At 40.2% G+C, this 18,249-nt stretch overlaps 1 protein-coding gene across 1 annotated transcript in view; it reads right to left on the reverse strand.

Annotated features, from left to right (window-relative positions):
• Positions 1 to 1,261: 1,261 nt before the first annotated feature.
• Positions 1,262 to 18,249, reverse strand: part of PPP2CA (protein phosphatase 2 catalytic subunit alpha) — a 24,997-nt gene continuing 8,009 nt past the window's right edge. The window contains exons 2-7 of the mRNA XM_019535077.1: positions 10,522 to 10,731; positions 9,327 to 9,500; positions 8,730 to 8,819; positions 7,692 to 7,853; positions 6,323 to 6,441; positions 1,262 to 2,729 (exon numbers count right to left, since the gene is read on the reverse strand). Of these exons, the coding sequence (XP_019390622.1) occupies positions 2,657 to 2,729; positions 6,323 to 6,441; positions 7,692 to 7,853; positions 8,730 to 8,819; positions 9,327 to 9,500; positions 10,522 to 10,731 (828 nt within the window). The 3' untranslated portion in view covers positions 1,262 to 2,656. The remainder of the gene's footprint in view (positions 2,730 to 6,322; positions 6,442 to 7,691; positions 7,854 to 8,729; positions 8,820 to 9,326; positions 9,501 to 10,521; positions 10,732 to 18,249) is intronic.

Raw genomic sequence — 18,249 nt, forward strand, 5'->3', positions numbered from 1 at the left:
GAGTTTTGAAACCCCCCAAGAATGGAGCTTCCACCACCTCTCTAGGTAGAATCTAATTGATCTTAATTATAATTTATAGGCACAAAAACTCATTCAAGGTAAATCAAGATTTTGGAAAAATTCCATAAAAGAAAAAGGGTAATCAACATAATTAGCTACTTAAACCTAACCTATGTTACTAGGTTTCAGGTACTTTGAAATGCAATGAGAAATATGCACAAACATTGGCTTCCCTGGCAGAAAAAGTAACATCATTGTCTGAGATTAATCTTAAATTTTAGTTTGGGAACTACAGTGTTTTAGATTCTCTACTCCTGAGCAATACTGGTTGCTCCCATTTGTCAAGCTTGTAGGACAGTAACACTGTATAATAATATTCACTTATTTCTTTCACATCTTTCAAGGAAAGTTTTGAAATAGTTGGTGCGCTAATTTTCACCGAAACCACCACATTGTGATAGGACCGTGGAATCCTGAAAACGTACATAATAGGTTTGGATAGTTTTTACAAATGAAAGGAAGAGAAAGTTCAGATTTTGCCTTCAGATCTATTTATTCAGTTTCTAGACAACCACCCAAGTTACCTAACTCTGTTCACATGCTTCTGTACAGACCACCTCATCTCAATTAAACAGAAAGTGAGACATGTCAGTTAATAAGAAATCAGAGATGGACAGAAAGAATCCTATTATTCCAGAGATGGATGACAGCAGCAGCAAGGATAACCCAGACCATTGCTTATGAAGATGGGAAAGTGACAAGCAAAACATTTTTGAGGAAAAAAACCGTTCTCCTTAAAACATGCGAAGTTCTCTTTTAGAAGTAAAAAAAAATTATGTGCTAAATTAGAACACAGCTTAATACCCCCTTTCCCAACATATGGCACAAATTACTTCTGAAAACATTTTGGTCCTCAAGAAGTCTTGCTGAAACCCTCCAGTAAAGAGTTTAGAAGTCAATATGGTTTGGATATAGCAGAAGGAAAAGAAAGGCCAGCAGTAAAAATCCTGCTTTATACATTAAAAAATAAGGAGGGAGGGGAAGGAGGGTAGGGAGAATGGGAAAGTATGTATTTCATAAAATAGTTATCTGCTTGCAATTTAGACATCGCAGGCCAGATTTAACATGTAAAAATATAAGTTCTTTGGTATGAAGGTAGCCAAAAAGGGTAGCTTCTAAGAAATTAAAAACTGGAACTACCTTTTTTTTTACTTTTATGGAATAGAAAACTTGAGATGTTCTCTTTTTTTTTTTTTTTAAAAACTGAAAGAAAATAAAACTGGTCTGATTATTTTGCTGAACAGCCTCCTGGACATCATAGGATATTTTATAGAAACACTTGAAAGGGGAAGAATGTTGAATGCATGAAGTATTAACAATGTGAATTTCAATGAGAACTGTAAGCCTACTTTGTACAGCATGAAATAAGAAATAAAGCACAAAAGGCTCACACCTCCCTTTACTGTTTAGAACAGTTATACACACAATGCTCAAGAGCTAAATTTTAGATCACAAGTCCTGCTACATCTTAATACAGGTATTTTATTGAACTCCAAGTATTTTATTTCTGCAATTTAGAAAGCAGCATGAGATTTTTGGGGTTTTTAAAAAATAACTGATTTGAATATTTTTGCCCTACTGCTAGTAACTTGTTATGCTGCAATTACAGATTGGAAAGCGTTCTCTGACCAACAAGCAAATGGTTCAAAGAAATAACACTACAGAGAGTAAGGTAGAGAGCCAAGAAAATGTGACAGTTCATTAAAAACCACAGATTCATGCTCACCTTCAAAAACACATGAGGAACCAACAACCTTGGAATGGATTTCAGGAGTTTAGAGCAGGTTGGAAAGTCATTCCAATGACCTATTTTTTCTTTAGGATGAAGATTTGCATACAGGGTTTATGAAACCCACCAAGGTAAGTATCTTTTTATTAAACTAGCAGAGTTAACCTGAGATACAATTAGGAGTTGACATTTTTCCATACTTAGTTCACAAGTTTATTATGAAAAACACTGCAGGTACTTTTCTGCAGTAACATCATCTTACAGAAAAAAACAGTTCTGTTCAAAATAACTCACTACGCTTGGACAATTACAAGGGACAGTGTAGGAGGCAAAGAGTGAGGGGAAAAAACTGAGTGTGGACATAAATCAACACAATTAAATTAAACAGTATTCCCTGAAAATAAAACAAAACAGTTTTAGAACACAAACAGGAGGCGGTCTTGGTACTTATTTTAAAAATGTTCATTAAGCTTCAATGATTGTTTGCTGCTATCCTTATCTACAGTCATGCTGAATAAAGCTATAGCTAAATGGAAAGTTAAATGTATTCACGAGGTGTTAATGTCTACATCTTATTATTCGCAGTCTCTCAGAGAAAGCAAAAGTAACTACAAATAGCGCTATGCCAGAAACTGGTTTCTTGACCAACAAAGTTGCTTCAGCATGCAATGAACTGGTTCTTTCTAAAGTGGTCACTGTTGTTGACGACAAGAGGCTTTGTATTTTAATATGGCACATCTTTTGGTCCATGTGAAAACGAGTTTGAATGTTAAATATTTTCTGACACTTCGGAGTTACTGTTGCTCTTCCCATTTCCTTTAGGTCAACATATGGTTCATGGCAATACTGTACAAGTGTAAAATCTCTTTACAGGAAGTAGTCTGGGGTGCGACGAGTAACATGTGGTTCACCTCTACGTGGCGCTGGATCAAACTGCAAACTGAAAGATAACATACGTTATTCAAAGTGCTAAAGCTCTCATCAGCTTGTATTAAGGATTGCCAGACACGGGTCTAATACACAGTAATCACAGTAAGTCTTAGGCACAGTAATAACAGCAAGACACAGACTCCCCAGGTCTGGGACTAAGTTGCTATTTAAAAAATTGCTCATCTAATTTATAAAATTCCTCTGGCGCAAGCATTTTTAAAGGCTTTTTTCCAATGTTAAACCTGCAATCAGGGCCCATAAAACTTAAATATACTTTGCAAAAATATATTTACTGTAGAAGTATGGTATTAACTGGAAGTAACACAATAAGGACTGGGTAGAAATCAGAAGATGCATTTTTAAAATAGCCAAAACATTTGTGGTTGCAGCCAAACACCAGTACCAATTCTGCAGAAATAGTTGATAGCCTGTCACAAATCCACTGTCTTGCTTATTTTATGCTGTAAACATCATTATAAATAAATGCATTTAATGAATACCTCACTATAACATACATTAGGGATGTCCAACTTCTAAGCAGCCAGAGGCAAGCCAAGTGTGTCCGGGCTATTCCCCATCCCACACAGGCAGCCCCTCTCCCCCAGCTCAGCTCCCTTGCAACACCTACACTCTGGACTATGCTACCCTGCTCCCTTGGGTTGGGAGTAAGGAGAAAAAGCTGGGGGAGGGAAGAGCCCCCAGCTGCTGCTGCAGCCAGAGCAATAAGCAACACAGAGGCAGGTAAAACCCTAGAAGCTGCACATAAACTGCTCATGGGCCATATACAGGCTGCCATTTAGACAGTCCTAATGTACATGAAAACCAGGGATCCAGGCTTTCCATTCACTGCAGAAAAACACAGTTTCTCATTATAAGGAGAAAAACCTCTCTCTTTGAAGGACAAAAATCATGGGAAGTGGTGGGTTTCCCCTTGCAGGCTGGCAGAGTTCCAGCCTGCAAAAGGGCTAATGCAGGGGCAGGCAATTATTTTGGGCAGAGGGCCGCTTACTGAGTTTTGGCAAGCCATTTGGCAGCCCAGGGCAGACAAATATTAATTTTCTAAGGTTTTTAGGGGACCCCACGGGCTGGATAAAATGGCCTAGTGGGCCGCACCCATCCCGTAGGCCACATTTTGCTCACCTCTGGGCTACAACGATCAGGCGCAGAGCAGCCACAGCAGAGCTGAACCCACAGCTGCCAGCCCACAGCCACACCCAAGCCCCCCATGGGCGCCACTCCAGCTATGATACCTATGAGGGAGGGGGAGCTGGGCTCCGTGCTCTACTCCCGCCATAGCAGATGGGGCTCAGGGGCTGGGGACTGCAGACCCGTGTCGCTGGCCCCACTGCCCTGAGAGCTAGGGGCCCCCCTCTGACAGGGCTGGGGGGTTGGAGGTCGTAACTGAGGGGCAACAGCAGGGTTGGGGGCCTGTGGCTGTGGGTCAGGAGTAAGGGGCACCGACACAGTCCGGGCATTGGTATGTCCGGGCTGCTCAGGGCCACAAAATGGGGGGAGGAGGACAGGGGACAGGACACAGCTGGACCCACATCCTAGTAGGCAAAAAAGGGACAGAGGGAGCTCTGATTTCCCATGATAAAAAACAAAAAATTAGAGGTATTTAGAATTTATTTTACTGTAGTGACTGAAGCACTGATAGGCTTCCAAACTGCTTTAAAATTGTATATATACAGCAAGAGCTGTGTTAACCAGCACTCTATTAGCTGGAAAATGCTATTTTGCCACATCCCTCAAATGCCAGTTAAGTGAAACTGGAAGTACCACTTCCGGGGGACTTCCTGTTTCGCTGCCGCAAGCCAAGTTTTTCTTTGCCATTTCAGGCCACAGCCCAAGGCAAAGCAGCCTGCGCAGGGCCCTGCTCCCTGTCCCCTGGCACACTGACGCTGGGGAGTGCACCAAACAATGCACATTTCATTAACCAGCATGCTCCATTCGTGGGGGATGCCGGATAACAGAGCTTTTACTGTATATAAAATATTATGTTCAACTGATACCTATATACCAGCTGACTTCCTGCCCTTTGGGCGGGAAGCTGGACTCAATTTTCTGAGGTCCCTTCCAGCCCTAACGTCTATGAAACCTATGTCTATATCTATCTATCATGGGAAAATACAGATTTGGGTGGTTTTAAAAACCAGAGAATCTGCAATTTTTAAACAGAGAAAACCAGGATCCCTGATGATAACCTTGACTTTTGGCTTATGTTAAATCCCAATAGGAAGTTTTTCCAACTTTTAAAAATGAAAAGGTTAGAATTGGGACATTTTATTGAAAAAAAAATAAAACAATAAAGCAGCTAATATTCTAAAAAAAAAACCCAGAACGCCCCACCAAAGAAATACAAGTTTTGTTTAATGAAGAAAAAAAAAAAAAGATGCGTTTAATGTCTGTTTAACAGTCTGTCATGTTGAATGGAATTCTTGGAACGTGTTATTTCTCCTTCCTTCGTTAAACTGTTCAGTCTCAACTAGAGGTGCAGCAATACACTGGCCCGATATTGGATCAGCACCAATATAAAGAAAAGTAATTGCATTAGAAATGAGCCTCATGTGACCAATAAATGCCCTGTGCATGCATGCACGCAGCTGCAGTGCAGCATGTAGGCAGCGAGGAGCACAGCCCAGCAGCTTGGAGAGCTGCGTACAGCTGGTAAGTCTGTTGTGGTAGAAGGGGAGGGGAGGGAAGGGAAGGGGTGGGGGCAGATCAACGTCCCCTGCAGCGAGGGAGGGAATGGGGTGGCTCCCACTGCTGCACGCACCCCATGAGGGCATGGGGCAGAGGGGGTGTGTGCCCCCCCAGATCTGCATGGGGGGAGGCTGCAACTGCAGACTGGGGCTGCACCAGCCTCTTCCTGGCATGTGGTGGCTGTGCTTGGGGTGGGTGGCAATACACTGGGTTAGGGCTATGTGGGGGCTACAGCAACCACAGCCCCCCTTCTCCCCGTAAGCCCCCTTTCAGTGCAGCCCCTATGCCCTGGGAGCATAGCCACAGCCCCAGCCCACAGCTGCAGCCCCCCTTCCCCCCCACAGATCCGGGGCACCCCTGCCTCCATGCCATCCTGGGGTATGCACAGTGGTAAGATCCACCCCCAAATGAGCTGCGACACCATCCCACCAGGGCAGTGCCTCACCCAGCCCCTCCCTCTCCACAGAGGCCTTGATCTGCCCCACCCCATCTACCACAACAGACTTACCAGCCTCAGGCAGCTGCATCAGAAATCAGATTGGTATTGGCTGATATGCCTCATTAAAAATTGGCTACTGGTATTGCCCTCCCAAAATCTCTACTGGTACACCCCTAGTCTCAACTTAACATTTACATACTCTTAATTTGCTCAATGTTGTCCAGATCCTGCTTAATTTCTTTGCAAGACTTTAAGCACGTAGCTAGGAGTTCGTTTCAGCAACATGTGCACAGATACTTGACAGGCTACACCCTTTAATATTACAGTTTGGAAAGCTTCTATGCTCAACTTCCTAAGGGTAAAGTGAAGTGAGCAATTTTATGAATGCTTTTTAAGTTACATTGCTTTGGTGAAATAAAACTGTACTAAAATGCCACACAATCTGATCTTTATATACTTACAAGGAGTATTTTAGAGTATCGTCAAGTTCCATAATTGCAGCCTGGTTGCCACAACGGTAGCAATAGTTTGGAGCGCTGAAAATTGTTACTACGTTCCGATCATGGCACCAGTTGTACCCCTAAAGATGGAAAAACACCATACAAGTCTTTAAGGTCACCTTAATTCATCATCATTTGTGTCAGCCTAAGAACTCAGTAGCTGATGATTCACAAGCTATGGTCTGTGGAACCATTTCTCTTCACTGATAAGTCCATAGAATAAGAACTGAGAAAGAACTCTGACCTCATGTTTCACCCCACAATTTGTATTTCAAAAAACAGGATATTTTTATGTGATTAAATTTAAAGAAGTGCAATTATAGAACACATTGCACTTATCACCAAAATTTCTGTTGTATCAATATTAATAAAACCTGGATTTTATCTTACTAAGATGACAACTTGAATCTATACTTAGAAATACTGGCAACCAAGTGTTTCAGGCATTTTACTGGAACACATATGGTACATCCAACGGCACTTCAAACTTCAGGTATCAAATTTATGTAAATCTGCACTTTCTGAAAACATGAACATGCACGTACACTTCATTAAGGCAATAGACTCCACACTGAATTTACAACCAGGAAACTGATGCTCAAAAAGATTAAGTAATCTGCTGCCCTAATCCTTAGTGTGTAAAACTATAATGAATCCTCAAAGATAAGGTAGAGTATTAAGAGCTAAAAAGGTCTCCAACCTTGGATAAACTGACACAGGTCAGTCCAACTGGTGGTCCATGAGGGGGGTAGACCTTGGACTCACACCTGGTCACTGCTCCGTCTCACTGCTCTGCTGCAATACCAAGTCTCTGGGCTCCTCTCCTCCACCCTCTGCTTGCCACTTCCTGCCTCTGCTCCAGAGTGCAGGCCAGCATGGTGAGTAGTGCAGGGAGCAGAGGGAGACTATGGGGATGTGCATGAGGAAACTGTGCCCTTGAGGTGTAAGTGTGGGGAGATGCCCTGTGCAACAGTGAGAGGGTCACAGATGTATGCTGCAGCAGAGGTGGAATACCTGGTGCAGCAGTGGAGATGGGGAGTTACCTGCATGAATACATAATATGGCAGAGGGGATTGTCAGTGTAGTCTAGTAGCTCATGACTTGAGTGGTACAACCCCCAGGGGCTTAAAAATTGTACAGCCCCAAACTAAACCATGCCTGCATGACAGTCAACTTGTTTGCAGTTTCAGGATAATGCTAATTCTTACTTGCCTCTAACAGTAACTGACCACAATAGAACCACAGGATCAGAAACGAGAGCACTAATGTAATGGAGCTTAGGCATCAAGAACGCAATTTAGAGTCTTTAAAAAGAAGACTATATGCTTACCTCCATTACCAGCTGATGAGCTCTTGAAACCAACGTAAGGCCATTGGCGTGGTTAAAAGTTTCTGATATATCTTGCCCAAAAGTATAACCAGCACCTCGAGGAGAAATGCCCCAACCACCACGATCATCTGGGTCTGACCATAGCAAGTCACACATTGGACCCTAGAAAATATTTCTAGAGAGTTAATAGTTCTCCAATGATTTAAGTTGGTCTATTAAAAGATAGCAGATTCACCTGAAGAAACTTGTCTTTCTAGAGTCAATACTTTTCAGAAGCCAAGGGCAAAGGGATGCCAAACCACACAGGTAACCAAGTCTAGGACAACCACAAGTGTTGGTTTAAATGGATTAGGTGGGCAGTTGAACCTTGAAACGGGCAACCAACTGAACTGTGTCAAGAACTTTAGTGAGGAAAGGAATTGCTTTCCAATGGGTATGTCTACACAAGATGTTTACTGCACAGTAGACCAATTAGTTGCATAGTAAGTGCTGCATGTCTACATGTGTGCCCATGTTAGGGTGGCATTAACTAAATTTAGACACTGCTCCAGCTGGCTGGGGCATGAGGGAGCTTCCATATAGGGGCTGCCTGCCAGCATGACAGTGCTTGCCCCAGCCAGCCCCACTGTACCACGTTGGGCTGAGGGGAGCAGCCCTGGGCTGGCAGGCTGACCCAACCCAGTTCAACATGCTGCGGTTCTGGGCGCACATGCAAACAGCACACCTGGAGCAATAAAGTGGAGAGCAATAAGCTCTGAAGTTTACTGCTTCACATTAACATGCACCTGTAGACAAGCTCAATAAGAATTAAGCATCTTAGCCTAAAAAAGAAGGTAAATTCTCCAGAACACATTGAAAATAGGAAATACATAACTATGCACCACTTTCTGCAGACCATTTAAAACAGATATTTTCATAGCATTAAGATAAAAATGATATTTCTGATCATTTGTCTGTATACAGACTCATGATAAACATACACTGAAGTTTAAAATTCTGACTCCAAGATGCACATTTCAGTAACAGATTTGTTAGTACCTCATGAGGAACTTCTTGGAGGCGATCAAGTGCTCGGATGTGATCCAGTGTATCTATAGATGGTGAAAGGCCACCGTGTAGACAGAAAATCTGGAAGAGTTGTGCATCTGTTAGATTCACCCAGATTTACTTGCAAGTATCTGTGTTTACAATTGGAAGTAAAACTGCAACACAAGTTAGCAACAAAAATAGACCTATCAGTTTTACACATGCTTCTACAGCTCTTTCTAAAGTTTGCAACCTTCTGCTGAAACTTTTTTAACAATAAAAAGTTAGCCTTGAAAAAAAAAATCTAATGACAGTGTTTGAGAAGACTGGCACAAAGAAAAGACTTTCACATAATTAGGGAAGATAGTTAAAATTCTTAGGATATTAGACAAAAGGGACTGCCTAGAAAAAGACAATCAATCATTCATGGATGGGTGAAAAGAAGGGGAGGACTGGGAAGAATGTGGATAAAGGACACAAAGGAGAGGAAATGGGGGGGAAGGGTCAATCAGGTGAAAAGACTAGCAAAGAATAGACAACTATGGAAAGATCTGGTTTACTGTACCCCCCTTAAAGAGAGAACAGTTGAAAAAATAAGTTTCAACATACCTGGCCATCCACCAAGGCAGTTAGAGGAAGATAATCAAAAAGGTCTGTAAAATATTTCCAAACATTTGCATTTCCATATTTCCTTAAGCATTCATCATAGAAACCATATACTTGTGTGATCTGTCTGCTTTCATGATTCCCTCTAAGAATTGTGATGCGTTCACGGTAACGGACCTAAGACAAAAAGCATTTAATATCATTAACAAGAACTCACCATCTTAAAGTTATCAGTCTTTCCAGAAAAGAATTACTGAATAGGAAGTTCAGTACAGGACTTCAGGTTATATTACTATGAGCCAGTCAATATATGTAAACCAGATTTCATTGAGTAAAAATAAGATGTAGTAGTAAAATCATTAAACTGAAGATGTATTAATGCACTGATTGAAAATTATATTAATATTTGCTCTAGGCCAATACTTGAGAATGAAAAAAAGTTATCCATAAAAAAGCCTCCTAAACGTTGGGCTTTTACATAATTTGCAACCACTATCTTCTCATAACTTTCTGTTGAACACACAATTTTCAGAAGTTTAACACCAATCTGTTTAATCCTAATTCAATAATATATTAAGCATCCTTAGGATTTCCTTTTCAATTAAGCTAACACCACTCTAATCTTCCCAATTACTCACAGCAACCTCTCCAAGTCTCTCAACTCATCTGCTAGAGTAGGGGTTCCCGAACTGTATATTTGGGGTACGCAGGCGACTGCATAGTGGTGAATTTAATATTCCTTATAATAATAATTGGCATTTACAGGGTTAAAATAAAATGCTCGTAAGAGTACATGGGCAACAGAGAAGTCTGGAAGGGGGTACGGAATAAGAAGAAAAGTCTGGGAACCTCTGCTCTAGAGTCTGCCTTGCAGCTCAAGATACACAAGCCCAAGAAAACTGCCATTTCTTAAATAACAATTGCAAATTAGTCTAGTTAAAAGAGTTTTAATTTTAAGGACAATATTCTTGATTGTTTTTTTCCTTAAAACACAGCCACATACTCTTATAAGTAAAAGACTGGGGTCAGGAGTTGTAGCTCTCTGGCAGTAACACCCTGAAGTTTTAAATGTGTCAGTTCCCACAGCTATAAAATCAGATAGGAGACACCTGGTGAATATTAAGTCTAGCTGGCACACAGCTAAGCAAAAGAGAAATATTTTTTTGTCAATACAACCACACAGCTTAATAAAAGTTACCTTAAGAGCTACGAGCAACGTGACTGTTTCAACTGAATAATACCCTCTGTCAACATAGTCCCCCATAAACAAGTAATTTGTGTCCGGTGATTTGCCTCCAATTCTGAAAAGTTCCATGAGGTCGTGAAACTGTCCATGGACGTCTCCGCAGACCGTGACTGGACATCGTACTTCTTGTACATTGGATTCTTTCGTCAAAATTTCCTTAGCCTGCAACAGAATAGTGAAAGAGTCAAGATATTGTCTGTAGACAGCCTTGATGTTCAAGCTGCGTTCTACCATTCCCACCTCTTCACTGCTGCTCCCATTAAATAAATATTTCTGTACATGCTTGTCCAAGCTGATGAGCCTGAATTGAAACATTTTAGTAAAATCCTATCCTTTTTAAATTCGATTTGGAAAAAGGAGAGTTAAAATGTAATCTCCGTGTGAGGGTGGGGCTTAAATAGGCTTGGATACTATGATTAGATCATTTAAAATTTTAAAGCTACATTAACATTAGTCAGATGCTGTTCTCAAATTGTGAGGCCTTGTTTATTGCTGCAAGAAGCTGATGCTTTGGGGGGCATAAATACAACAATATTATTTAAGAATTCTGGAATATTTTTGTAATTTTAAGCAAAAATCCTAACTCTTTGAAGTCAGCTGTGTCCTACCACATTCATAATTTCTCTCACGCACCAATCTTTGAAAGCATTCAAAATTCAAGGTACAGCCCTCCCACCCAAACTCCTATGCCAGAGACAGTCAAAATATTTGACAGAAACTCAATTGTTTGCAGTTTTAACATTGGCAAACATTCTTCTAAAAATCCAGTCAAACAAAACCAGTCACATTGGTTAAAGGACATTAAATTGTCTTTCTACCAGGATGATTATCCATGAGGTGTTAATAATTAACTCAGAAGTCATTATTGGGCTTACAAGTCACAACACCAAGCTAAGTAGGTAAACTGTTTCCTCCTTTCAGGACCTATTGCAGATTTAAGAACAAACTGGCTTTTGTCATATTTGCAAAGATCTAAATAGAGAAACTGGAGTGTTGTACTTTGATTTTTTTTTGAAGTATTTTACAGTGACACCCTAAACATATTACAGTGAAATTCTGTACATTAACCCATTAGTTACTATTAGGGAAAAAACAACAAACAGAAACAATAATATATTCTAGAAATTAGATCAGAAATAAGTTAAGCACATCAACAGAAGGCAGTTTAAAAAGTGATTCCCCAGTGCCAGCGGAAATGACTTGGTTTCACTTCAAATCGGCATGAACAAAAAGAATCAAAAGAAGTTTGCAACTGACAATTTTATGTCACTACAGAGATGTCTAAAAGCAGCCTAAAACAACAGCTTGGAAATGTGAAACACTATTTCTCTCATGGTTATTGAGCAGATTCCTCAGGTTTATTTTGCTTTTCTGATCTACCGCAACTCTTCCTGTTACCACCCAAAAAAAGAAAATGGGATGCCTACTTTCACCAATACTCAAAAATCAAAGCTAATTCCCAAACTAATGAATAAAATTAGCTACAAATTACTTTGTATAGTATCTTTCTTTGTATAAATTAAATTAAAGTTTCCTCTCACCCCAAAACTTGGTTTATTTTTTGTTCTATTTGCATAAGGTAAAGTTCAATTATAATTCTAGATATAAATTACACAGCAGGGAAACTAATAAAGTGAAAACAAACGCTTTGCAGTACAGCCTCCCCTTCCAATAAAAACAAAAGATTTTCTTCCCACCTTTACTCCTAAAAGAGGTACCACACGGAAGTCAGTAGAAAAAAAAATGCTTTGAATCAACAGTGATCCCAGTGGTATACTGATACCCGTGCTCTATCTAAATACTTCATGAAGCAAGAAAGTCAGTTCTCATTAAGAGAGCAAGAGGGATAAAGTAGAGCATCCAGAATGATCACAAATTTAACTCCTGCATTATTTTAATCAGATGATCTTGCTGCCAGCTGTTGTAGTTTGTCCCCATTACAGCTATAAAATACATGCCAAAGAATTTTTACCTTCCAAGCCAAGGGGTAAGAGAAATATAAATAGAAACAAATTTTACAAGGTAATCTCTACAAAGATCTCCATGCTATTTCAGCTGAGTGTCCTACTTGAATGCCCTTATAAAAGCAAGAAAAGTCAGTTTGTACCTCGTCAGAAAGGTGGTGCACCAATAACCAAAGCAAACTCTCTCTCACTCGACAGTTCTAAAAAAGGGTTCCAGAAGTGTATCTAGCAATGATAAATGCCATCTCTACACAGGCCACACACTGAACCAGAAATAAATATTTAACTTGAAAAAGAATTGAAATATTCAAATTAACAGGTGCCATGCACTTTAGGGTTAATTCTTTTAAATGTCTGTCTGATTTGCTAGATCTCTGGTATGTAGAGCAAAGAGTTGATTTGTGTTTTTTAAAAATACAGACATTTTCTGAAAACATGGTTGCATTAATTGCTGAAGGACCAAACACCTGAAACGTTATTCAAGCCAACACCCTATATTTAGTTTACTTTATACCTTAGTGTACTACAGATACAGAAGCATTGCATCCAGGATGCCACATTACCCATGAAACAATCAAATAGCGACTCGCCCTAAACCTGGTCTCCGTGTTCTTGGATATGATACCCTGCTCATGCACAATAGCAATAGAGGTTCAAACAAAACAATGCCAGTCTTAAGCTTTAATTAGACATGGAGTAACAGGGTTCATGAGATCTAACCAAAACCTAGAAAGAAAAATGTAAAAAACAAAAAAAGATGTGCTTTGTACACCATAAAATAGAAGGACCAAGTTCCCATTAGCTTTAAAGCATGAAGATAAGACTACCAGGAAATTAGTCCAGGCTCCAGGAGTATTTATATTACACAAAACAAACCTACTTTTATTGTATCCAGTACTGAAAAGTCACATGGCTAGCTGGCAGTGGTTGCCATGAAAGCAGAATAACTTATTACAGGACACAACTCATTTTTATAAACAGGAATATTAAAAATTCATGTTCCCAGGATGCAAATAACCAAATATATCTTTGGACATTTAAGCTCAATTCTTTACTAAATTTCCTTTAGGTTGAGAAGGAAGTTTCCTTCTGAAATGGCCCTTGCGCTTTGCCAAAAAACTCTGCTTATATATGCCCTAAAAGCCAGGACAGAACTCAAAGAATACTTTTAAATGTTCAAGTGGCTGAAGAGAACCTTAAATCATGAACTTTCTCCCATGTTTTTCTAATGGCCTATTTTCCTCAAACAGAATGGCATATACTTAAAGATTTGGCTAATCTCATTCTCACAAGATGTCTTTATTGATAGCTTTAATGGCAAAAGAAGGTGTTAAGTTTCACAAGCACTACAAAGAAGATTCCCACAAGAACTGAGGTTTACCACTACCCTGCTTAGAAGTTGTACAGTGGGACTGATCATGCATTTCCAGGTGATTTCCAACCCACCCCATTTGCATTAGGTTGCCAAATTAAAAGTGAGCTACTCACTCAACTGTTCGCTATTGCTTTGACTTCAAAAGAGTACCACTTCTCATGGGACTACTGATGAGCTCCACCTGTCTAGAAGTAAGTAGTATACTTTGAGATGAAAGCAGCAGCAAACAGCTGGAGGAACTCAGTGGTCCAATACAGATATCTGCTGCAAGCCAGTATGCCTGCAAGTACTTCACAATTGCAGTGGGGTCAGGAACCTAACTAACCCTGCAAAGGAGCTAGATTCTGCTGTACGCATCCCTGCGGCCCACACAGTAGAGAATAAAACAGCTTCCTCAGCCTGTTTCAAAACAGTTCTGTCATCAAAATGTCTTAATTCAACTTAAGAAATCACTCTGTTGCGTATGACTTGTTGAAACCACAAACACGTGAATCAAATGTCTATTAGGATGAAAACTAAGGCATTGCAAAAGTTTTACTGGAGTGGACACCCTAGAATAAACACTGATTTTGTGGATCTCACTTAATATTTACAGCTATAAGCCCACAGTTCTCATATTTCATCACTTTTGGTCAAATATGTGACTGTCACACCACTTCATCCATTTACAGACATTGTAACATTTACAGCAAACATTCAGTAAATGTACTGGTAGCTGTTGTAATGAACTTCAGTAATTAAATGCAAAAAAGGGCTACAAATCATCAGCAAAGGGTCCAAAAGTTGAAGCTGAATTCAAACTAGAAGGTAGTATATAGATGTACTTTTCAATTCTAAGACTCCTGAATTTTTCCTGGAACATTCATCAGAATTTTACCCATTAAGTACTTTTTAAAAACTTATCTGTATAACTTAGAAAGTCAAGATGCGCAAAAAAATAAATGCTGCTTAATAATTTCCAGCTTTGTACTCATGACAAACCAAGTTTAGTTTATCACTGACATTTTCATATGCCACAGATTGAAATTAATATAATGAGTTTAAGAAGGTGGTTAACATCAGGAGTCTACTTCAAGAAAAATGTATTCATTTTCTTCTTTTCAGATCAGTTCAGTCTTACAACACATGCCATTAGTTGGCAAGTTTTTCCTGCATTAAAAATAAGTACATAGAGAATATCAATTACAAGGAGTATTATTATAATATATATATTATATTGTAATTACAATATTAATGATTCCAAGCTGAGCCAAGGCATACGAAAAACATTAAGACCATAGTTTTGAATAGATAAAAGTACAGTTACTGAATGTACGTTGTACTTCTACAGAAAGAAAAATCAGAACTAAGCAAAACATGATGTAATATAGGTTGGCTATTAAATCAGCGCTCCACCCATTTTGCTCAGCAGAATACTCTGAAAGTTCAAGAGGTAAGCACTTATTAAACACACTTCAGCTTAGTCATACTGTAAATAAAAGTGTCTGGGTAAGCAGACAGCTCAGATGCCAACTGTAACTGAAGCTTATGAAAAGCAGCACTTCTGACAGTGATAGCGAAAAGAATGTGCACTACTGATAGGGGGAGAACCTATACTCGTTTACGAATAAAAGAATTAAAATATATGGTAGTTTCCAACCTACTACAATAGCAGAATCAAATGATGATGTAATGTGCTCCAGGTCGTTTTTGTCTTTTTTAAAAATTAAATCATTTTTGGTAGTTGCCAGTTATACTCTAATGTGCCGTGTACTTTCATTACCTAGGAAGGAAACAAAGGACCCCAAACATGCGAAGGTGACACCTGTTTAACAAACACTTCAATTTCAGTAGTGACACTTCTGTTTTAACATGGTGTTTTCAGTCATCCCAAAAGAGCTACTTTTGTCAAACTGAAGACTCCACCCATTCCCTTACATTTCCTCTTTAAAATTAGGTGTGCAGGATGTGACTAATGCCAAACCAATCATCTGAACAGGATGAAGACTGGCCTTGGTTTACAACATATACTGAGAGAGACCACAGTTCCAACAGGACCATTTCATAATCACAGACCATTTCCAAACTGTATCTTGCAGGACTTCCAGAGAAAGATTTCATAGACATTAGGGCTGGAAGGGACCTTGAAGATAATTGAGTCCAGCCCCCTACCCCAGGGGCAGGAAGTCAGCTAGGGTCAAAGGATCCCAGCAAGATAAGCATCCAAATGTTTCCTGAATAAGTCTAAAGTAGGTGCTTGCACCACCTCTGGAGGGAGTCTATTCCAGGCCTTGGGGGCTCAGACAGTAAAGAAGTTTTTCCTTATGTCCAGCCTAAAACTGTCACGGAGGAGTTTGTGACCATTGGTCCTTGTTATACCTTGGGGCACTCTATTGAACAGACGTTCCCCCAGATCCTGATGCACACCCCTTACGTACTTACAGGAAGCCACCAGGTCACCCCTGAGCCTGTGCTTTTCCAGGTTGAAGGGTCCCATGGCTCTCAGCCTCTCATCATAAGGCCTGCTCTCTTGCCCTCTGAGCATGCACCTGGCTCTCCTCTGGACTCTCTCAAGCTTCTTGCCATTCTGATTGAATTGTGGAGCCCAGAATTGAATGCAGTACTCCAGCTGCAGCCTCACCAAGGCCAAGTACAGTAGAAGGATGATATCCTGAGATTTACTTGAGAAGCATCTATGGATGCAAGCCAGGGTTGGTTTGTTTTATCAGCTGCAACATCACATTGAAGGCTCATGTTCATCTTGTGGTCAATCATGACCCCCAAGTCCCTTTCAGCCATGGTACTAGTGAGTGTAGCACTGATGAACCTATAAGTGTGCTGTGGATTTCCTCCCCTCCCCCCAGAGGTGAAAGAGTACAGGGTGATAATTTGGACAGTAATGAAAAAGAGCTGCAAGGATCTTTTGACTGTATTTCCAGAACTATTAGCATTCTTAGGATACAGATATTAGGCCAGAAGGTAGAACGGAAAACTAATTCTCACCTACAATGAGCCTAAGAATTTTTTGGTAAGAGAAATGTTTACATATGTGTAGGAATCAGATCAAGATGAGGATTTCTCCTGAGGGTGTTTAACTCAGCTTAAATGATTTCACATTTGCTTTGAAGTTCACATTTTTTTTACTTGAGTAAATCCCCCCATTCAAACAGAAATAAGAGCAGCAACAGGCCTTGTTTGGCTATACTTTGGGATGAAAGTATACCTGCCGCTCCTTGGTTTTGCAAGCAGTATCTATTCCCACACTTCCAAATCCTCACACTTAATGCTAAGAAGGTTTAAGGCTTAATAAAAACCATGCAAAAAAAATAAAAATAAAAATCAGTGCTTGTGACTCAAAAAGCCTCTTCAATACATTGCATATTTGCTACCATTCCTTTCCCAAGTTACCAGGGGAATGGTCAAGAACTGTGTTTCTCAACCCATGGGTCATGACCCAGAAGTAGGTTGTAAGAATATATGAAAGGGTGGCAACATTTAAAAGTGGATGCTCCTTTAAAAGAGAAAAAGGTGGGAAATGGGGCTTTTTCCTTGCAGGCTGGCAGAGTTCCAGCCTGCAAGGGGCTGCTTGGGGGCCCCTCTGCCCCACACACTGGGATGCTGGGGGAGGGAGGCAGGGACACTGGGTTGGGACTGCCCATCCATGTTTACAAATGGGTCCTGGTACAAAAAGGTTGAGCACCACTGGTCAAGAGCTATGAAAAGAATGAGAAAAATTAAAACAATGGTGGGGAGGAATTGAAGTCAATCACCACAAGAGTTCAAAGAGAAACAACAAAATGTAGCTGTCTCATTTGCAATTTGGCAACATACTCCCTGTTTCCAATAAAGACACTGTATTCAGAAGTTCATGCATTTAATTATGGATTAAGTTTAAAGAGTGAAGCCAGGAGGACATTAAGCAGCTCTCTTTCTGACTTAACCTTCCTCTGTATAAAAGAGAAGAATATTATTAGCCAATAGAAAAACTGAGATTATTTTAAAGGATGAAAAGTTGGCCTTTATGGAAACTGCGTGGAGTGAAAACCTATAATCCTTACAAAGATATTTATCATTATCAAAACCTTTCCAAAACAACAATTCTTTAAATGATAAGTCATCATGACAATATGCAGTCCACATCACAGCCCTCAGTGGTGTTTCATAGTTTCTAGGGTCAGAAGGGACCTGAGCAGCTCATCTAGTCCGACCCCCTGCCATGGCAGGAGGGAGTACTGGGGTCAAACGACCCCAGCAAGATGTGCATCTAACCTCCTCTTAAACACCCCCAGGGTAGAAGCCTGCACCACTTCTCTTGGAAGTTGGTTCCAGTCCCTAGCCACCCTGACCGTGAAGTAGCGCCTC

Source organism: Crocodylus porosus, unplaced genomic scaffold, assembly GCF_001723895.1.
Source record: "Crocodylus porosus isolate Cpor-Errol unplaced genomic scaffold, CroPor_comp1, whole genome shotgun sequence".
Taxonomy (NCBI): Eukaryota; Metazoa; Chordata; order Crocodylia; family Crocodylidae; genus Crocodylus; species Crocodylus porosus.